The sequence below is a fragment of the Jaculus jaculus genome, chromosome 8 (genome assembly GCF_020740685.1).
Source record: "Jaculus jaculus isolate mJacJac1 chromosome 8, mJacJac1.mat.Y.cur, whole genome shotgun sequence".
Classification (NCBI taxonomy): domain Eukaryota; kingdom Metazoa; phylum Chordata; class Mammalia; order Rodentia; family Dipodidae; genus Jaculus; species Jaculus jaculus.
Genome location: NC_059109.1, coordinates 127134485 through 127148631, shown reverse-complemented (window position 1 = coordinate 127148631; position 14147 = coordinate 127134485). Strand labels below are relative to the sequence as shown.

The 14147-nt window shown below is 47.7% G+C and overlaps 1 protein-coding gene across 17 annotated transcripts in view; it reads left to right on the top strand.

Moving 5' to 3' along the window:
• Zmynd8 (zinc finger MYND-type containing 8) overlaps positions 1-14147 on the top strand; it is a 138397-nt gene that overhangs the window by 52458 nt on the left and 71792 nt on the right. For 12 of the 17 annotated variants that reach the window (XM_045155865.1, XM_045155871.1, XM_045155870.1 and 9 more), the window contains 5 exons: positions 3542-3760; positions 7099-7212; positions 9486-9578; positions 11187-11274; positions 13744-13799. In XM_045155865.1, the coding sequence (XP_045011800.1) occupies positions 3542-3760; positions 7099-7212; positions 9486-9578; positions 11187-11274; positions 13744-13799 (570 nt within the window). The remainder of the gene's footprint in view (positions 1-3541; positions 3761-7098; positions 7213-9485; positions 9579-11186; positions 11275-13743; positions 13800-14147) is intronic. The other 5 variants (XM_045155877.1, XM_045155872.1, XM_045155868.1 and 2 more) reach the window with 1 other exon arrangement.

Here is a 14147-nt window from a genome sequence, read left to right as displayed (position 1 = left end):
CTGGCCTCGAACTCACGGCGGTCCTCCTACCTCTGCCTCCCGAGTGCTGGGATTAAAGGCTTGTGCCACTTTGTGCGCACGTGCACCAGCTTCAGCTAAGTCTTTTAAACTTAAGTTTTCCCTCCTGTCAAGTAGAACTAGCCATAAATGCCTGCCTTTCGTTCTTCTTGGGCTGGTTGTCAGGATGAAGTAAACGTGATGGGTAGGGGCTAGAGAGCGGCTGAGGTACTTTCCTGCAAAGCCTAATGACCCGGGTTTTATTCTCCAGTACCCACGTAGAGCCAGATGCACAAAGTGATGCATCCATCTGGAGTTTGTTTGCGGCGGCTAGAGGCCCTGGCACACTCTTCTTTCTGTCCTCCTCACACCCTTTCAAATAAATAAATAAAAAAGCGATGTGCTGCAGGGCATGGTGGCGCACGCCTTTAATCCCAGCACTCGGGAGGCAGAGGTAGGAGGTTCGCCGCGAGGTCGAGGCCACCCTGAGACTCCATAGTGAATTCCAGGTCAGCCTGAGCTAGAGTGAGACCCTACCTTGAAAAACCAAAAACCAAAACAAAACAAAAAAAAAACGATGTGCAGAACACTGAAAAATGTCCCATAGAAGAAAAATGTTTACAATGATGTTTCTCCTTGGGAAGCAGGTCGACTGATTTATCCAGCAGTTGCACTGAAACAGGGAAATAATAACTGGGTTAAAGAGCTGTGTAGGCACTTGGAAGAGCTAGCTCCTAAAATGAGAGCACGGGGGATTTAGAAAGATTGCCTCACAAAGCTGTGCGTCTGTGCAGTTCTTCCTCAAGGATTTTAGGTGTTGTGAGAACATTTGGGCTAAAAAATAAGCCAGGAGTGATACCTGGCCTGCCAATAGTGCTGTTGCCTCCTACATCCTGGAGGATTCTTATCAAAATAACGAAATTGGGTACGCCTTTAATCCCAGCACTCAGGAGGCAGAGGTAGGAGGATCGCCATGAGTTCGAGGCCACCCTGAGACTACAGAGTGAATTCCAGGTCAGTCTGGCTTGAGCAAGACCTTACCAAAAGCTAAAAAAAAAAAAAAGAAAAGAAAAAAGAAATTGGAATTAGGAATGTGACTCAGTGGTTGAACTCGCTCATAAAAATTTTAGAAATGCTTTGATAATAGGTCATAATTAAAAATCTACCAGTATTTTTATGTTTCTGCATTAACAATCTAGGGAATGTAGTAGTACCCTCATTCATTTTATATTATTATTATTTTGTTTTTTTAAATATTTATTTATGACTGGGCATGGTGGCGCACGTATTTAACCTCAGCACTCAGGAGGCAGAGGTAGAAGGATGGCTGTGAGTTCAAGGCCACCCTGAGACTCCATAGTGAATTCCAGTTCAGCCTGGACTAGAGTGAGACCCCGACCTCGAAAACAAAACAAAACAAAAAAACCCAAAACAAAACAAAACAAAAAAATATTTGTGAGAGGGAGAGAAAGAGAGACAGATGCAGAGAGAGAGGGAGAGAGAGAATTGGTGTGTCAGGTCCTCCAGCCACTGCAAACAAACTCTAGATGCATGTGCCACTTTGTGCATCTGGCTTTACATAGATACTGGTGAATTGAACCTGGGTCCTTAGGCTTTGCAGGCAAGCGCCTCAACTGCTGAGCCATCTCTGTAGCCCTTATTTTGTTTTTCAAGGTAGGGTCTATAGCCCAGCTGACTCCCTCTGTAGTAAAACTCAGAGCACTTCTCCTACCCTTGTCTCCCAAGTGCTGGGATTAAAGGTATGCACCACCATGCTCAGCCATTCTTTTTCGTTTGTGTGTGTGTGTGTGTGTGTGTGTGTGTGTGTGTGTGTGGTTTTTTGAGGTAGGGTCTCACTCTAGCCCAGGCTGACCTGAAATTTACTATGGAGTCTCAGGGTGGCTTCGAACTCATGGCAATCCTCCTCCCTCTGCCTCCCAAGTGCTGGGATTAAAAGTGTGTGCATGCTCAGCCATTCTTCATTTTACATATACTGCTTTTTAAAAATTATTTATTTATTTATTTGAAAGCGACGGACACACACACACACACACACACACACACACACACACACAGAGAGAGAGAGAGAGAGAGAGAGAGAGAGAGAGAGAGAGAGAGAGAGAGAGGAGATAGAGAGAGAATGGGTGCACCAGGGCCTCCGGCCACTGCAAATGAACTCCAGACACATGCGCCCCCTTGTGCATCTGGCTAATGTGGGTCCTGGGGAATCGAGCCTCTAACCAGGGTCCTTAGGCTTCACAGGCAAGCGCTTAACCGCTAAGCCCTCTCCAGCCCCATATTCTGTTTTGAGTATGCTGGTATGTTCGTGAATATGAATGCGGGTGTGGGGGTGTCACTGCGTCCATGTGTTCTCAGGACAACTTTCTGGGTCAGTTCTCACCTTCCACCTTCTTCGAGGCAGGATCTGAAGTTTACTGCTGTGTTCACTAGGCTAGCTGTTATGTGGGGTTGGGGATCTGAACTCAGGTCTTTATAGAAGAACTTTATCTACTCATCCATCTCCCCAACCCCTCGATTTTACACCTGTGATTTTCCTGCCTCCACCTCCTCAGAGCTGCCCTGTCACGCCCAGTTTATTGAGGGTTTATCGGTGTTGAAGGCTGACCCGGGCTTGTGCACGCTTGGCAGGCACTCTCTTCACCGAGCCACATCCTCAGCTGCTGGGCTTTTTTTTTGTTTTTTTCTAGCGAGCGTCTTCTGCATGTTATTCCATGTTTGCAGCTTGACTTTGCTGTATTCTCGAAGATTTCATCCCAGATATATCTCTCCTAATGCTGAGGCAGGAGGATGTCTGGCTTCCGCAGTAGGCCGCTCCTCTCCTCTCTGTCTGCTATTGTTGGTTCTGACTAATGGATGTGGCTCCCTGGTAAATGCCAGGACTTAACCTGCTCAAGAATCATGGGTTTTAGCAAACCTCTCTCTGGCTTATATGTACTTCCTACGTTGGAAGTCAACAGAACTGGAGGGTAATTTTTGGTGACCCAAATCTAATTGCTTTGTTCTCTAAATGCCTACTATTTAAAGACTCCCAGGGCAAATTGCCATATCTGTGTTAGCTTTGCAATTTTGAATTTCTGCCTATTTGGCTCTTAACTGTTAGTAAGGTTAGTAATGACAGTGCCTCCGTGTTTAATGCATATGTTATTCCATCCTGTTTAATCCCAACACAATTACCATGACATTAGCTATTACCAACTACATTTTACAGATGAGAAAATTGAGGCTGAGCGGTGGAGGGTCATCGCCCAGGTCAGGCAGCCGGTACATCGTAGTGTTAACATTGGAGTGTAGGTGCTAGCTTTCAGCCTATTGACCTTCTGACATAGAAGTGAATGGCATAATCGGTGTTGATGTAATGCTGTGTTTAGTTGGGTAACCGGAGATAGGGTGGCTGTTCAGTGGGTTTGTGAGACACTGTGATTTTTTTTTTTGTGTGTGTTGTTTTTGATGTACTTGTTCAAATTTCTGCTGAGAATGCACATTTGTTTTGAAACCGCACCTGTCTTTCTTGCCTACATTTCAGTCAGAACTAAGACATGGTCCGTTTTACTATATGAAGCGGCCACTCACCACAGACCCTGTTGATGTTGTACCGCAGGATGGACGGAATGATTTCTACTGCTGGGTTTGTCACCGGGAAGGACAAGTCCTTTGCTGTGAGCTCTGTCCCCGGGTTTATCACGCTAAGTGTCTGAGACTGACATCGGAACCAGAGGGGGACTGGTTTTGTCCTGAATGTGAGGTTAGTTCCTGGTGAATGAATACATCACCTGCCTCATTCCCTCTCCTTTCTCTTTCTTCCTTTTATTTTTATATTTTTCAAATAATCCAAGTAGAGGGAAGGAGAAATGTCTTGCCTCCCACCTGCTCTACCCTGGCCGCTCCCTTGGGGACCAGCATCTGCCCTGGCTGCAGCACGGTGGCTCTTGGAAAGACAATCGCGTTGCATAAATCTGCTTCGTCACGGGCCTTTGGAGCGCTTTCAGATCTGCAGCTGCTGCCTCTGCTTCTCCTGCTATGAGTGTCTTGGAAGTGACCTTGTAGCCCTGTAACCGTCCCCGCATTCTGAAAAGGATGGCACGCTATTTCTCCCCTCCCTGGATGCTTTCCTGCTACAGCATTGAGCCGTCAGCAGTAGCCGAGCTGGGAAGACTGATTTGGGGCGTGTGTTCCATGTGGTGACCATCTGATGTTTTCTTTCATGCAACAAGTATTCCTCCAACGCCTGATAGGTGCCGGGGGTGTTCTCCAGCTCACAGAGTCGGTGTGGATCCCACCCTTTTCGGCAGAGGAGGACGAATGCCAAAATTAAGTTAACATGTGATGAGGTCGAAGAAAAGTGCCGTAGAGAAAACCAATCGAAGATGGGAAGGCGGAAATTCGGGAGGCACAGGGTGTCCCCCTTTTAAAGTGTCCGGGCCTGGGATGGTCACCCTGAGATGTGAAAGCTGCCGGCTCGGGGCTGCTGGGCGAAAGGCATCGCCCGCGTTCTGACCACAGCGAAGCCCTAGGCACCCCGCCCCCTGCCGTCTCCCCGTTAGGAATCCCTCTGTTCTTCCCAACCCTCAACTGTGCTGCCTGTGCTGCTGCTGAAAACAAGAGTGCTATTTCCAAAATCGTTTAACTATTCCAAGGCGAGCCTGGAAGTAGATCCCAGACAGGGACGCTCTCCATGTGTGCCATGGAAAAGCTGCCCAGATGCATTTGGTGGTGGTGGTGGTGGTGGTGGTGGTGGTGGTGGTGGTGGTGATGCAGCTCAAGTTACAGAGTGGTGCCTCCTTTGTGTAGGGAAAGGAGAAAAATAAGTAAGAAATATGGGAAGCTGGGCATGGTGGCACATGCCTTTAATCCCAGCACTCGGGAGGCAGAGGTAGGAGGATTACTGTGAGTTCAAGGGCAGCCTGAGACTACATAATGAATTCCATCCGGGTCAGCATGGGCTAGAGTGAGACCCTACCTGGAAAAACCAAAAGGAGAAAAAAACAAAACAAAACAAAAGAATTGGGATCTCCAACCAGGATGATGTTGACGTTTTAATGGGGCTCTGTTCCTCCTTTGGGATGACTCGGTGGAGATAGGTGTAGCACACGTTTTGCTCAGCAGTATCCACCTCTGTTTGGGGCTGGGCCTGTTCTTCTACACTGTGTGGGTTCTCAAGCCTTTGTTTTCCTGAGCAATTCTTCCCAGTTGTCTGATGGCATTTCTAATAGTGGCTCTGACCGTATTTGTCCTCTGCTAGGGAGAGCTGCTGAGAAAAGTGGCTTGAGACAGTAGGGATTTCCCATTATGTGTGGGAAGCGTCCAGAGTTTGCTGGGAGCCAGCCTCTTGCCCGTCCCATCATTGAGATGCGTCCTCCCGCCTTCACGGCCTTATGGTGGCTGCTGGAAGTCCAAGACTAGGTGTGAATAGACGAAAATCTGCCTCAGAGTAAGGTGCCTCTCTTTGGATCAAGCAGGAGAGTTTTACCCAGCATCCTCCAGCCAGCTTGTTCTGGGGCATTACCAGTTCCCCTCCAGAAAAGGCTAGAAAAGAGTGCTCACCAGAAACACTTTGTGTGTCATGGGAACCCGGCCCTACCAAGCAGGACGAAGGAGCAGGGGTAGGAGGGAGTGATGACGGGTAGGTGGTGACTCCCACATTGTATCCTGGAATTAAATGGAAGCTCAAGGAAGCAGGCGCTTTGTCGTAAGATGCAAAGCCCCACATTTTTTTTTTCCCCCGAGGGTGAATTGTTAAGACAGAGAGCTGGTATCCGGGCAGGTGGACTTGTGTGTCATGCACCATTTTCTGTCTCTGTGTGGCTCTCTGTGGCCCTTTCCCCATCCGCCAGCCAGCCAGTCACAAGGGTTCTTTTGGAGGCCCCAGTGAGGTGAAGGATGGAAACACATCCAAAACTAGTTGGAGGATCTCCTCAGTTGCCATTTCCCAGGTGGTCTGATGAGAGAACTCCCAGCTGCCCCCGTTGTTGCTCCAATATAGGTCGAGTCTCTGAGACACAGCACGGCGTTTTCATAGCTGAGGCTCCGGTTGCAGTCATCTCTCTGGGTCTTTTCTTTGGTGGGAATGACCCCTTGTGGAATGATAGTCATAAAGCTAGGGAGATGCAGTGCTTGCGTGAGATGACACGCATAGGCCAAGTATGATGGCCCACTTAACTCCTGCAGTTCTCCGCTTAGGAGACTGAAGCAGGAGAATTGGAAGTTTGAGGTCCGTCTGGGAAGACCCTGTCTCCAAAAACAAAAGAGAAATAAGGAAACGGGGAGGAGGAAGGAAGGGAAAAAGTAGAAAGGAAAGAAAGTAAGTTACTGTCCTGGAGCTAGACAGAGGATGTCCCCTTGAAGTGTCCAGGATGTTCTCAGTGGCCTCACATCCATGGTTGTCACAGTTACAGTTACTTTCTCATTGCTGGGACAAAACGCAGCTAACGAGAGGCAAGGGTTTATTTCAGGCTCCACCTGCTGGTGAGGAGGCTTAGTCATTAGCACATGAGCTACGGGGGAACACATCACATTCAAGCCACCACAGTGGTCGTGGAGGGTGAGGCCATACTTATTATGACTCACCTCCCTAGATTTTGTTCTATGGTGAGCTCTGTCCCTTTTTTTGTCAGCGATTTTCCTCACCTGTAGCTCAGGACCCAAGGAAGGTGAGGATGGAGGCCATAGAGCTCACATCAGGTGAGGTGGTCAACCTGATTCACCCTCTGGCATGGCCTTTCTTTGGACCCATTTCTGAGACCGAGAGGTTAGAATAATGACGCCTTTCCAGGTCCTGCAAGCTATATATATATATATATATATCTACCTTGCTCAGGTCATACCATGTTCTCCATGATTCGAAACACTTCCTAATAAGGTAACACATGGTTTGATGACTTTTTTTGAATTTTAGCCCATCGGATGCAGCACATTTTGATCTGGTAGATGGGAGCCCTTGCCAAGCGAAATAGCTGTTGTCATGTTTAGATGGGGATTGCAGTTCGTGTGGAAGTGTACTGAAAACAAAGTGGAAGGACGACAGCTGCGCGGCGAGTCTCTTTTTCTTCTAACGTGTCTGTGTGTGTGATTTTTGACTTGTAGAAGATTACAGTAGCAGAATGCATCGAGACCCAGAGCAAAGCCATGACAATGCTCACCATTGAACAGCTGTCCTACCTGCTCAAGTTCGCCATTCAGAAAATGAAGCAGCCAGGGGTAAGGAGAGCGTTCCTGTGCGCGCCGAGCTAAGCCGAGCCGAGCTAAGCGAAGACGCCGGCTTGCGTTTTGTTCTCTTGGTTAATGCTCTACCTGTTGCCTGTTGCTCTTGCCTGTGTGGCACAGGGACGTACCCCGGGGGCCTTGCTGTGTGTCCGTATTCAAAAACATCTGTAAATAGGACATGAGATACGGGGCTGGGAGATGGCTCGGAGGTTAAAGGCGCTTGCCTGAGGAGGCCGCTGGCCTGGGTTCAGTTCTCAAAACCACCACGTAAGCCAGACACAGAAAGTGGTGCAAGCATTGCATGTTCATCTGTAGCCCTCCCATGTGTGCACACACCCACATGCTCGTACACACGCATGCACATACGTGTGTGGAAATGGATGAATAAATATATAAATAAATTTAATAAAAAAAAAGATAACCATGAGATACGATGGCATTCTTACTGAAGTGAGTACTGTTCAGGAATGTTTGTCTAATAGGAAGTTTTTTGACGTAAGCTTCACACCCTTTGGGCCAAGGAGGAATTTTGTGTGCTCTCCCAGGTCTTTGTGAAATTCCTTTTCTGTGAATGTAGCCCAGTCTGGTTCTAACCAAGGTCTTATGACAGACTCTACATGTGAAAGTTAAACAGTGAGATTTCCCCAGAGTGGGCATGTGGTTGGTTTTTGTGACCTTGAAGTGAGACATGGAGGCTTGACTTCTGGGAAGTCTATGGGGCTGTTGGCACGTGATTGGCAAGCTGAGCCCTTGATACAGCATCTCTGTGTGGTTGGAGCACTTATTATGATGGCTTTCAGAAAAATCTCTCTCTTTTTTTTCTTTTTTGAGGTAGGGTTTCACTCTGGCCCAGGCTGACCTGGAATTCACTATGGAGTCTCAGGGTAGCCTTGAACTCATGGTGATCCACCTACCTCTGCCTTCCGAGTGCTGGGATTAAAGGCGTGCACCACCACACCCAGCTAAAATATCTCATTTTAAAATACCATATTGGGGACTGGAGAGAGATGGCTCAGTAGTTGCTTATAAAGCCTGATGGTTCAGTTCGATTCCTTGCTATCACGTAAAGCTAGATGCACAAAGTTGCGCATGTGCCTGAAATTTGTTTGCAGTGACAAGAGGCCCTGGTGTGCCCATCCTCTCTTTGCTCCACAAATAAATAAATATATTGGGGAGATGGCTCAGGGTTAAAGGTAAGTGTTCACAAAACTTGCCAACCTGGGTTCAATTCCCTATCCCTCACTTAAAGCTGCAGACAAGGTGGGACATGTATGTATGTATTGGCAAGAGACACATGTGCATATGCAAGTGAATAAAAAATTGAAAAAAACACATTGTATTAAAGCCAGGTGTGTCGTGGCAGATGCACTTGGCAGAGGCAAGATTATCACATGTTGGAGGCTATCCTGGTCTACATAGCAAGTCCCAGGTAGCCAGCGCTATACAGTGAGAGCCTGTAGCAAAAGGACAAATCTGAACACAGCAGCCATCACATAAGGTTGATGTGATCGAGAGGTTATTGCATTTTCCCTGAAGAACCTTGAGGGCACCTTCCCCTCCTTGTACAAGTCCACCCTATGTGTGGATTGGTGAAATTCTTCCATGGTCCTTTCTTTCTTGTTTTGGTTTTTTTGAGGTAGGGCCTCGCTCTAGCCAAGGCTGACCTGGAATCTGCTATGTAGTCTCAGGCTGGCCTGGATCTCACAGCGATCCTCATATATATATCTGCCTCCTGAGTACTAGGATTAAAGGTACGTGCCACTATGCTTGGCCGAATTTTTTAATTTTTAAGCATTTTTATTATTTATTTGCCCTTAACCACTGAGCCATCTTTCTAGCCCCCAGTGTGACTTTTCAGAGGAGCAAAAGTCTCACTGTGTAGAGGCCCAGTCCCACCCCCAGTTGGCTCTCAGTGGACTTGGGTCTGTCGATTTTAGATGCTGTCACATTTTATCCTCAAGTCATTTTGTGCTATGATCCTTGAAGAGCAGCTCTCCGTTAGAGCCCAGGTCTAAAGTGACTGACAGCCAATGTTAATGGAAGAGGATGGGCCCTGTGCCTTGGGTGTATAGAAAACCAGACATGTTCACTGGCCCGGGTTTGTAATACCTGGGCAAAATTAGAAAGTGGATGACTTGAGCTTCCCAAGGTCGTCCTTTGTGGTTATGTTTAGAACTGTACTGTCTGGTTTTGGGGACCCCTGGTGGATGAAAAAGCTCAGACTTCACGGTAGTGATGGGCTTGTGCCTATGTCATTTCTCTTACAGACAGATGCATTCCAGAAGCCTGTCCCCTTGGAGCAGCATCCTGACTATGCGGAATATATTTTCCACCCCATGGACCTTTGTACCTTGGAAAAGGTCGGCCTCCACCATAGAGCCCTCTACTGTGTAGATGGTTAAGGGCTCTCCTTCACTTCCTCTGCGCTATCTCATGTTAGATTATTTCCTGATCCATTTTTTAAAAATTAGTTATTTATTTACAACCAGAGACAGAGTGAGAAAGAGAGAAGAATGGGCACCCCAGGACCTCTAGCCACTGCAAAAGTGCTCCAGATGCATGTGCCACCTTTTGTTCATCTGGCTTTATGTGGGTACTAGGGACTCGAACTCAGGTTGTTAGGTTTTGCAGGCAAATGCCCTTAACCACTGAGCCATCTCTCCAGTTCCTAATACATTTTTATTTTGCTGGAAGAACCCTCTGCCTTCCCACTCCTTTCTCTGTGACGTCCTGCCAAGGATGGCAGTGGCATGTTGAGGGCCACGATCGTACTTGGTGTGAAGGCGTCAAGCCTTTTTCCCTGAGAGAGCCACATGCTTCTGAGAGACAGTGATTTCAGGCATTGTGCCCTTACTCCCTCTTGTAGTTCTTTCTGAGGTGCTAACAAGAGCCAGGATGGGGAGGAGAAAATTAAGTGTCTGGAACACCTCCAGATTAGCACTGAAGCTATAACTTTTTAGGAGGTACTTAATTGCACCAACAAGGCTGCTTTTGTAATGCCCGAAGGTGTTGGGGGAAAAGTTCACGCTGACATTCCTTGCTGACGATGACCCTTGTGACGCTGCCCATTGATCCATCCCAGTGCTGATTTTGATTTTCAAACTCAGAGCCACCAATGGTGTCGCAGCTCCCTTCTTCTCGCTGGGACGGTACGCCCTGACCAGCTTTTTGGAAGACTGGGCTTGTTTTGGTTTACACTTTTGATGGGAAACATCATGTGATGAGCATGACACCCAGGGAAGGAAGTAGCCCGAGTCAGCTACCTCTGGCAAGGGGGCAACTGGGTTCTAAGGCCCACCGCAATTGACACATGTCCTGGAGCAGGGCTCCACCTCCGAAATGCCTGCCAGCTTGGGGTTATAAGGCTCCATCACAAACACATGGGTCTAAGAGGGGCGCTTTTCAAACTGTCACTGTGAAGGGAGGGGCAGGTGGGTTCAGGGTGAGAGTGCGTGGCTAGCATGTGGGTTGGACTCTCACTTCTGCACCTTGTAGAGGAAGCAGGGGTTCGTGTTGGCTACACTGATCATTCCCATTAAGCAAACTGTAAATCTAATGTGTTCTGGCAAATTGCACGTACCCTTACGTGGCATCCTGGCTTCACATTCCCATACTTTATTGTCCCTTGGCTCGTCGAGGGACCTCACGTGAGACCGTGGGCTCCCTAACTGTCGTCGTCGTTCAGATGTCGCTGTTCAGATGCGTTCACCCTCCTCTCTCTGCCGGAAGGAGCTGCGTGATTAATGACAGCAGCTTCAAGACGAGGGAGTTCACGCTTCCGTGATGAATCCATGCACGTTTTTATAGGGCTGTAGATCTCAAACAAAGTAGCATCTTGGGAAATGAGATGAACAACGTTAATTAATTTGCCAAATGACGGCTAGGAAAATTACGTGAGGACACAGGTGTTGTGGATTCTCCTTCCCGCTGCCTCACCAGTGACCGTGCTGTGTGACTTTTCCTCCCAGAACGCCAAGAAGAAAATGTATGGTTGCACAGAAGCCTTCCTGGCCGATGCCAAGTGGATTTTGCACAACTGTATCATTTATAACGGGGGTGAGTGGCTTTCACGCATCCTGAGGGAGCGAACATGCCCTGAGCTTGCTCTTGCCCTGTTAAACAGCCGGCTCCGGGTCAGGTATTGGGTCAGTACCTGACAACACGTGCATGCATGTGGATTTGCAAGGCTGAAAGACCCTAGGGTGTTTCTCACTCTGTGTTATGGGCAGCCACCTTGTCTTGCCTTGTTTCCAGCAGACCCAGGCCTAGTACAGACTCTTAGCTAGTAGTATTGAAAGAAGCTGTAAGAATTAGGGCGGGGGGCTTTGTGCTTAAAGTGTTGGTGTTGTGTGACTCCCTCCTCAGTAGCGGGGAGAGGAGAAAGGAGATACTGGACACTGAGAATTTCTGTAAGATAATCAATTCTTTTTTTTTTTTTTTTTCCCCTGAGGTAGAGTTTCACTCTAGTCTAGGCTGACCTGGAATTCACTATGGAGTCTCAGGGTGGCCTCAAACTCATGGCGATCCTCCTACCTCTGCCTCCGGAGTGCTGGGATTAAAGCTGTGTACCACCACACCTGGCTTTTTTTCTTAATTTTAATTTTAATTTATTTGACAGAGAAAGAGGGAGAGGGAGAGAGAGAGAGAGAGAGAATGATAATGGGTGCAGCAGGGCCTCCAGCCACTGCAAATGAACTCCAGATGTGTGCACCCCCTTTGTGTATCAGGCTAACGTGGGTCCTGTGGAATTGAACCTGGGTCCTTTGGCTTTGCAGGGAAATGCCTTAACTGCTAAACCATCCCTCCAGCCCTCATTTATTTATTTGTTTATTTGAGAAAGGATGGGGGAAGCAAGAGAATGGGTGCACCAGGGCCTCCAGCTATCGCAAACGACCTCCAGATGCGTGTGTCATCTTGTGCATCTGGCTTTATGGGTCCTGGGAAATTGAACTGGGTCCATTGCCTTTGCAGGCAAGTGTCTTAACTGCTAAGCCATTTCTGTAGCCCAAGATAATTAATTGTTCTTCTTCTGCTGCTTTGTTTTTTTGAGGTAGGGTTTTGCTCTAGTCCAGGCTGACCTAGAAATCACTATGTAGTCTCAGGGTGACCTTTAACATACAGCGATCCTCCTACCTCTGCCTCCTGAGTGCTGGGATTAAAGGTGTGTGCCACCATGCTGTGCTCAATATAATTAATTCTTGACATCAAAATAGAAGAGAGACTATTTGGAAAGAAGGGATTCAGTGGAAGTGCGCTAGGAGCAGGGGTAAAGAGAGGATGGAGGTAGAGGAATATGATCATGGTGCATTGTCTTTATGGATGGAGGCTCCCTTTTCCCTAATATCCATGACATCAGATGACACTGGGTTATCAAGTGTCCTTATTGGTCATTTTTTCAGACTTAATTTTTTTCTTTTCTTTTTTTTTTTAATTTGAGAGCAGAGTAGGGGTAGAGGGGAGTGTGGGCATACCAGGGCCTCTTGCCACTGCAAATGAACTCCAGATGCATGCGCCACATGTTTTTTTACATGGGTACTGGGGCATTGAACTGAAGATAAAAGGCTTTGCAAGCAAGCAAGCACCTTTAACCACTGAGCAGTCTCCCTAGCTCGTGTGTTTGTGATCTTGGTAACAAACTACAATTTCTGTTTTTTATTTTTATTTATTTTATTTATTTGTCAGAGAGACAGAGAATGGACATGCCAGGGCCTTCAACCATTGCAAATAAACTCCAGACTCATGCGCCACTTTGTGCATCTGGCTTACGTGGGTCCTGGGGAACTGAACCTGTGTCCTTTGGCTTTACAGGCCTAAAGTGCTAAGGCATCTCTCCAGCCCCAAACATACAGTGAAGTGTGGCCTTTTAACCATCATGACCTGTGGTTTAGTGCTGAGGTGTGTGATTTGGGGTTTGGTCTGTGGGCTGTTGCTCACATCATTAGCTCTGAGTTCTGATGTGGCAAGACTTCTGATCTTGGCTTAGTCCTTTAGTGAATGCAAACAATTTCCCCTGCTTGCCAGTAGGGCTCCTGGAGGATCCTTGGGTTGTCCCATATTTTGGTTTTTCCTTTTTTGGGGGGGTTTTTGAGGGAGAGTCTTGCTCTGGCCCAGGCCAACTTGGAATTCATTTTGTAGTCTCAGGGTAGCTTTGAACTCACGGCAGTGGAGGATCCTTGGAAGCACCGGGCACCCAGTGCTTCTCCACAACACCCTTTCCTTCTCGCTTTGTATTCAGCGGTAGAGCGAAGCTCCTTTCTGTGAAACGGAGCCTTTGGAATGTTCGAACAGTTCCAGTATCAGCCTCTAGTCTGTGCTCATTTGAGCCTTCGAAGTCCAGGCGATCTTGATGGGTAAAGTCAATATTTTTGAATCCTAATTGGAAGCCCCAAACTTAGGCTCTTCAGCCTGTAACTGCTGAATCCTGGGGGAAAGCAAGTGAAGAGGCTGTTAACAGGAATGCAGTCAGTCCTGAGTCAGGGTGGTACATGTTTGCAGTAGAATTAATCTTACTTTGTTCTTCCCTAGGAAATCACAAATTGACACAAATAGCGAAAGTAGTCATCAAAATCTGTGAGCACGAGGTATGTGTTTTCCTGACTTCCTGGAGCAGGGGTGGAGGGCCGGGGGGGACGACACCAGGGAACTGGTGGCCCGGCCCGGCGTGTGGCTCTCTGAGGCGCACACGTAGCCTCTTCTCAGGTAAAATGAAAGCAGGTCAGTGAGGAGCCCAGTGCTATTGGAGACCTTTCCCTCAGCAGCAATCTTGAGGGAGAAATGATTCATTTCTAGTCTGTACTCTGCAGTCATGGCCAATCATTGGGCATCCTGAGTGTTCTTGGTTGCCTAGATAGAATTTGTGATTTTGGCCTTGTCTCCCGGTGATTGGCATTGAGTCAGGAGCTTTTGTGTCCTGTTACAGAGGTTTGGGC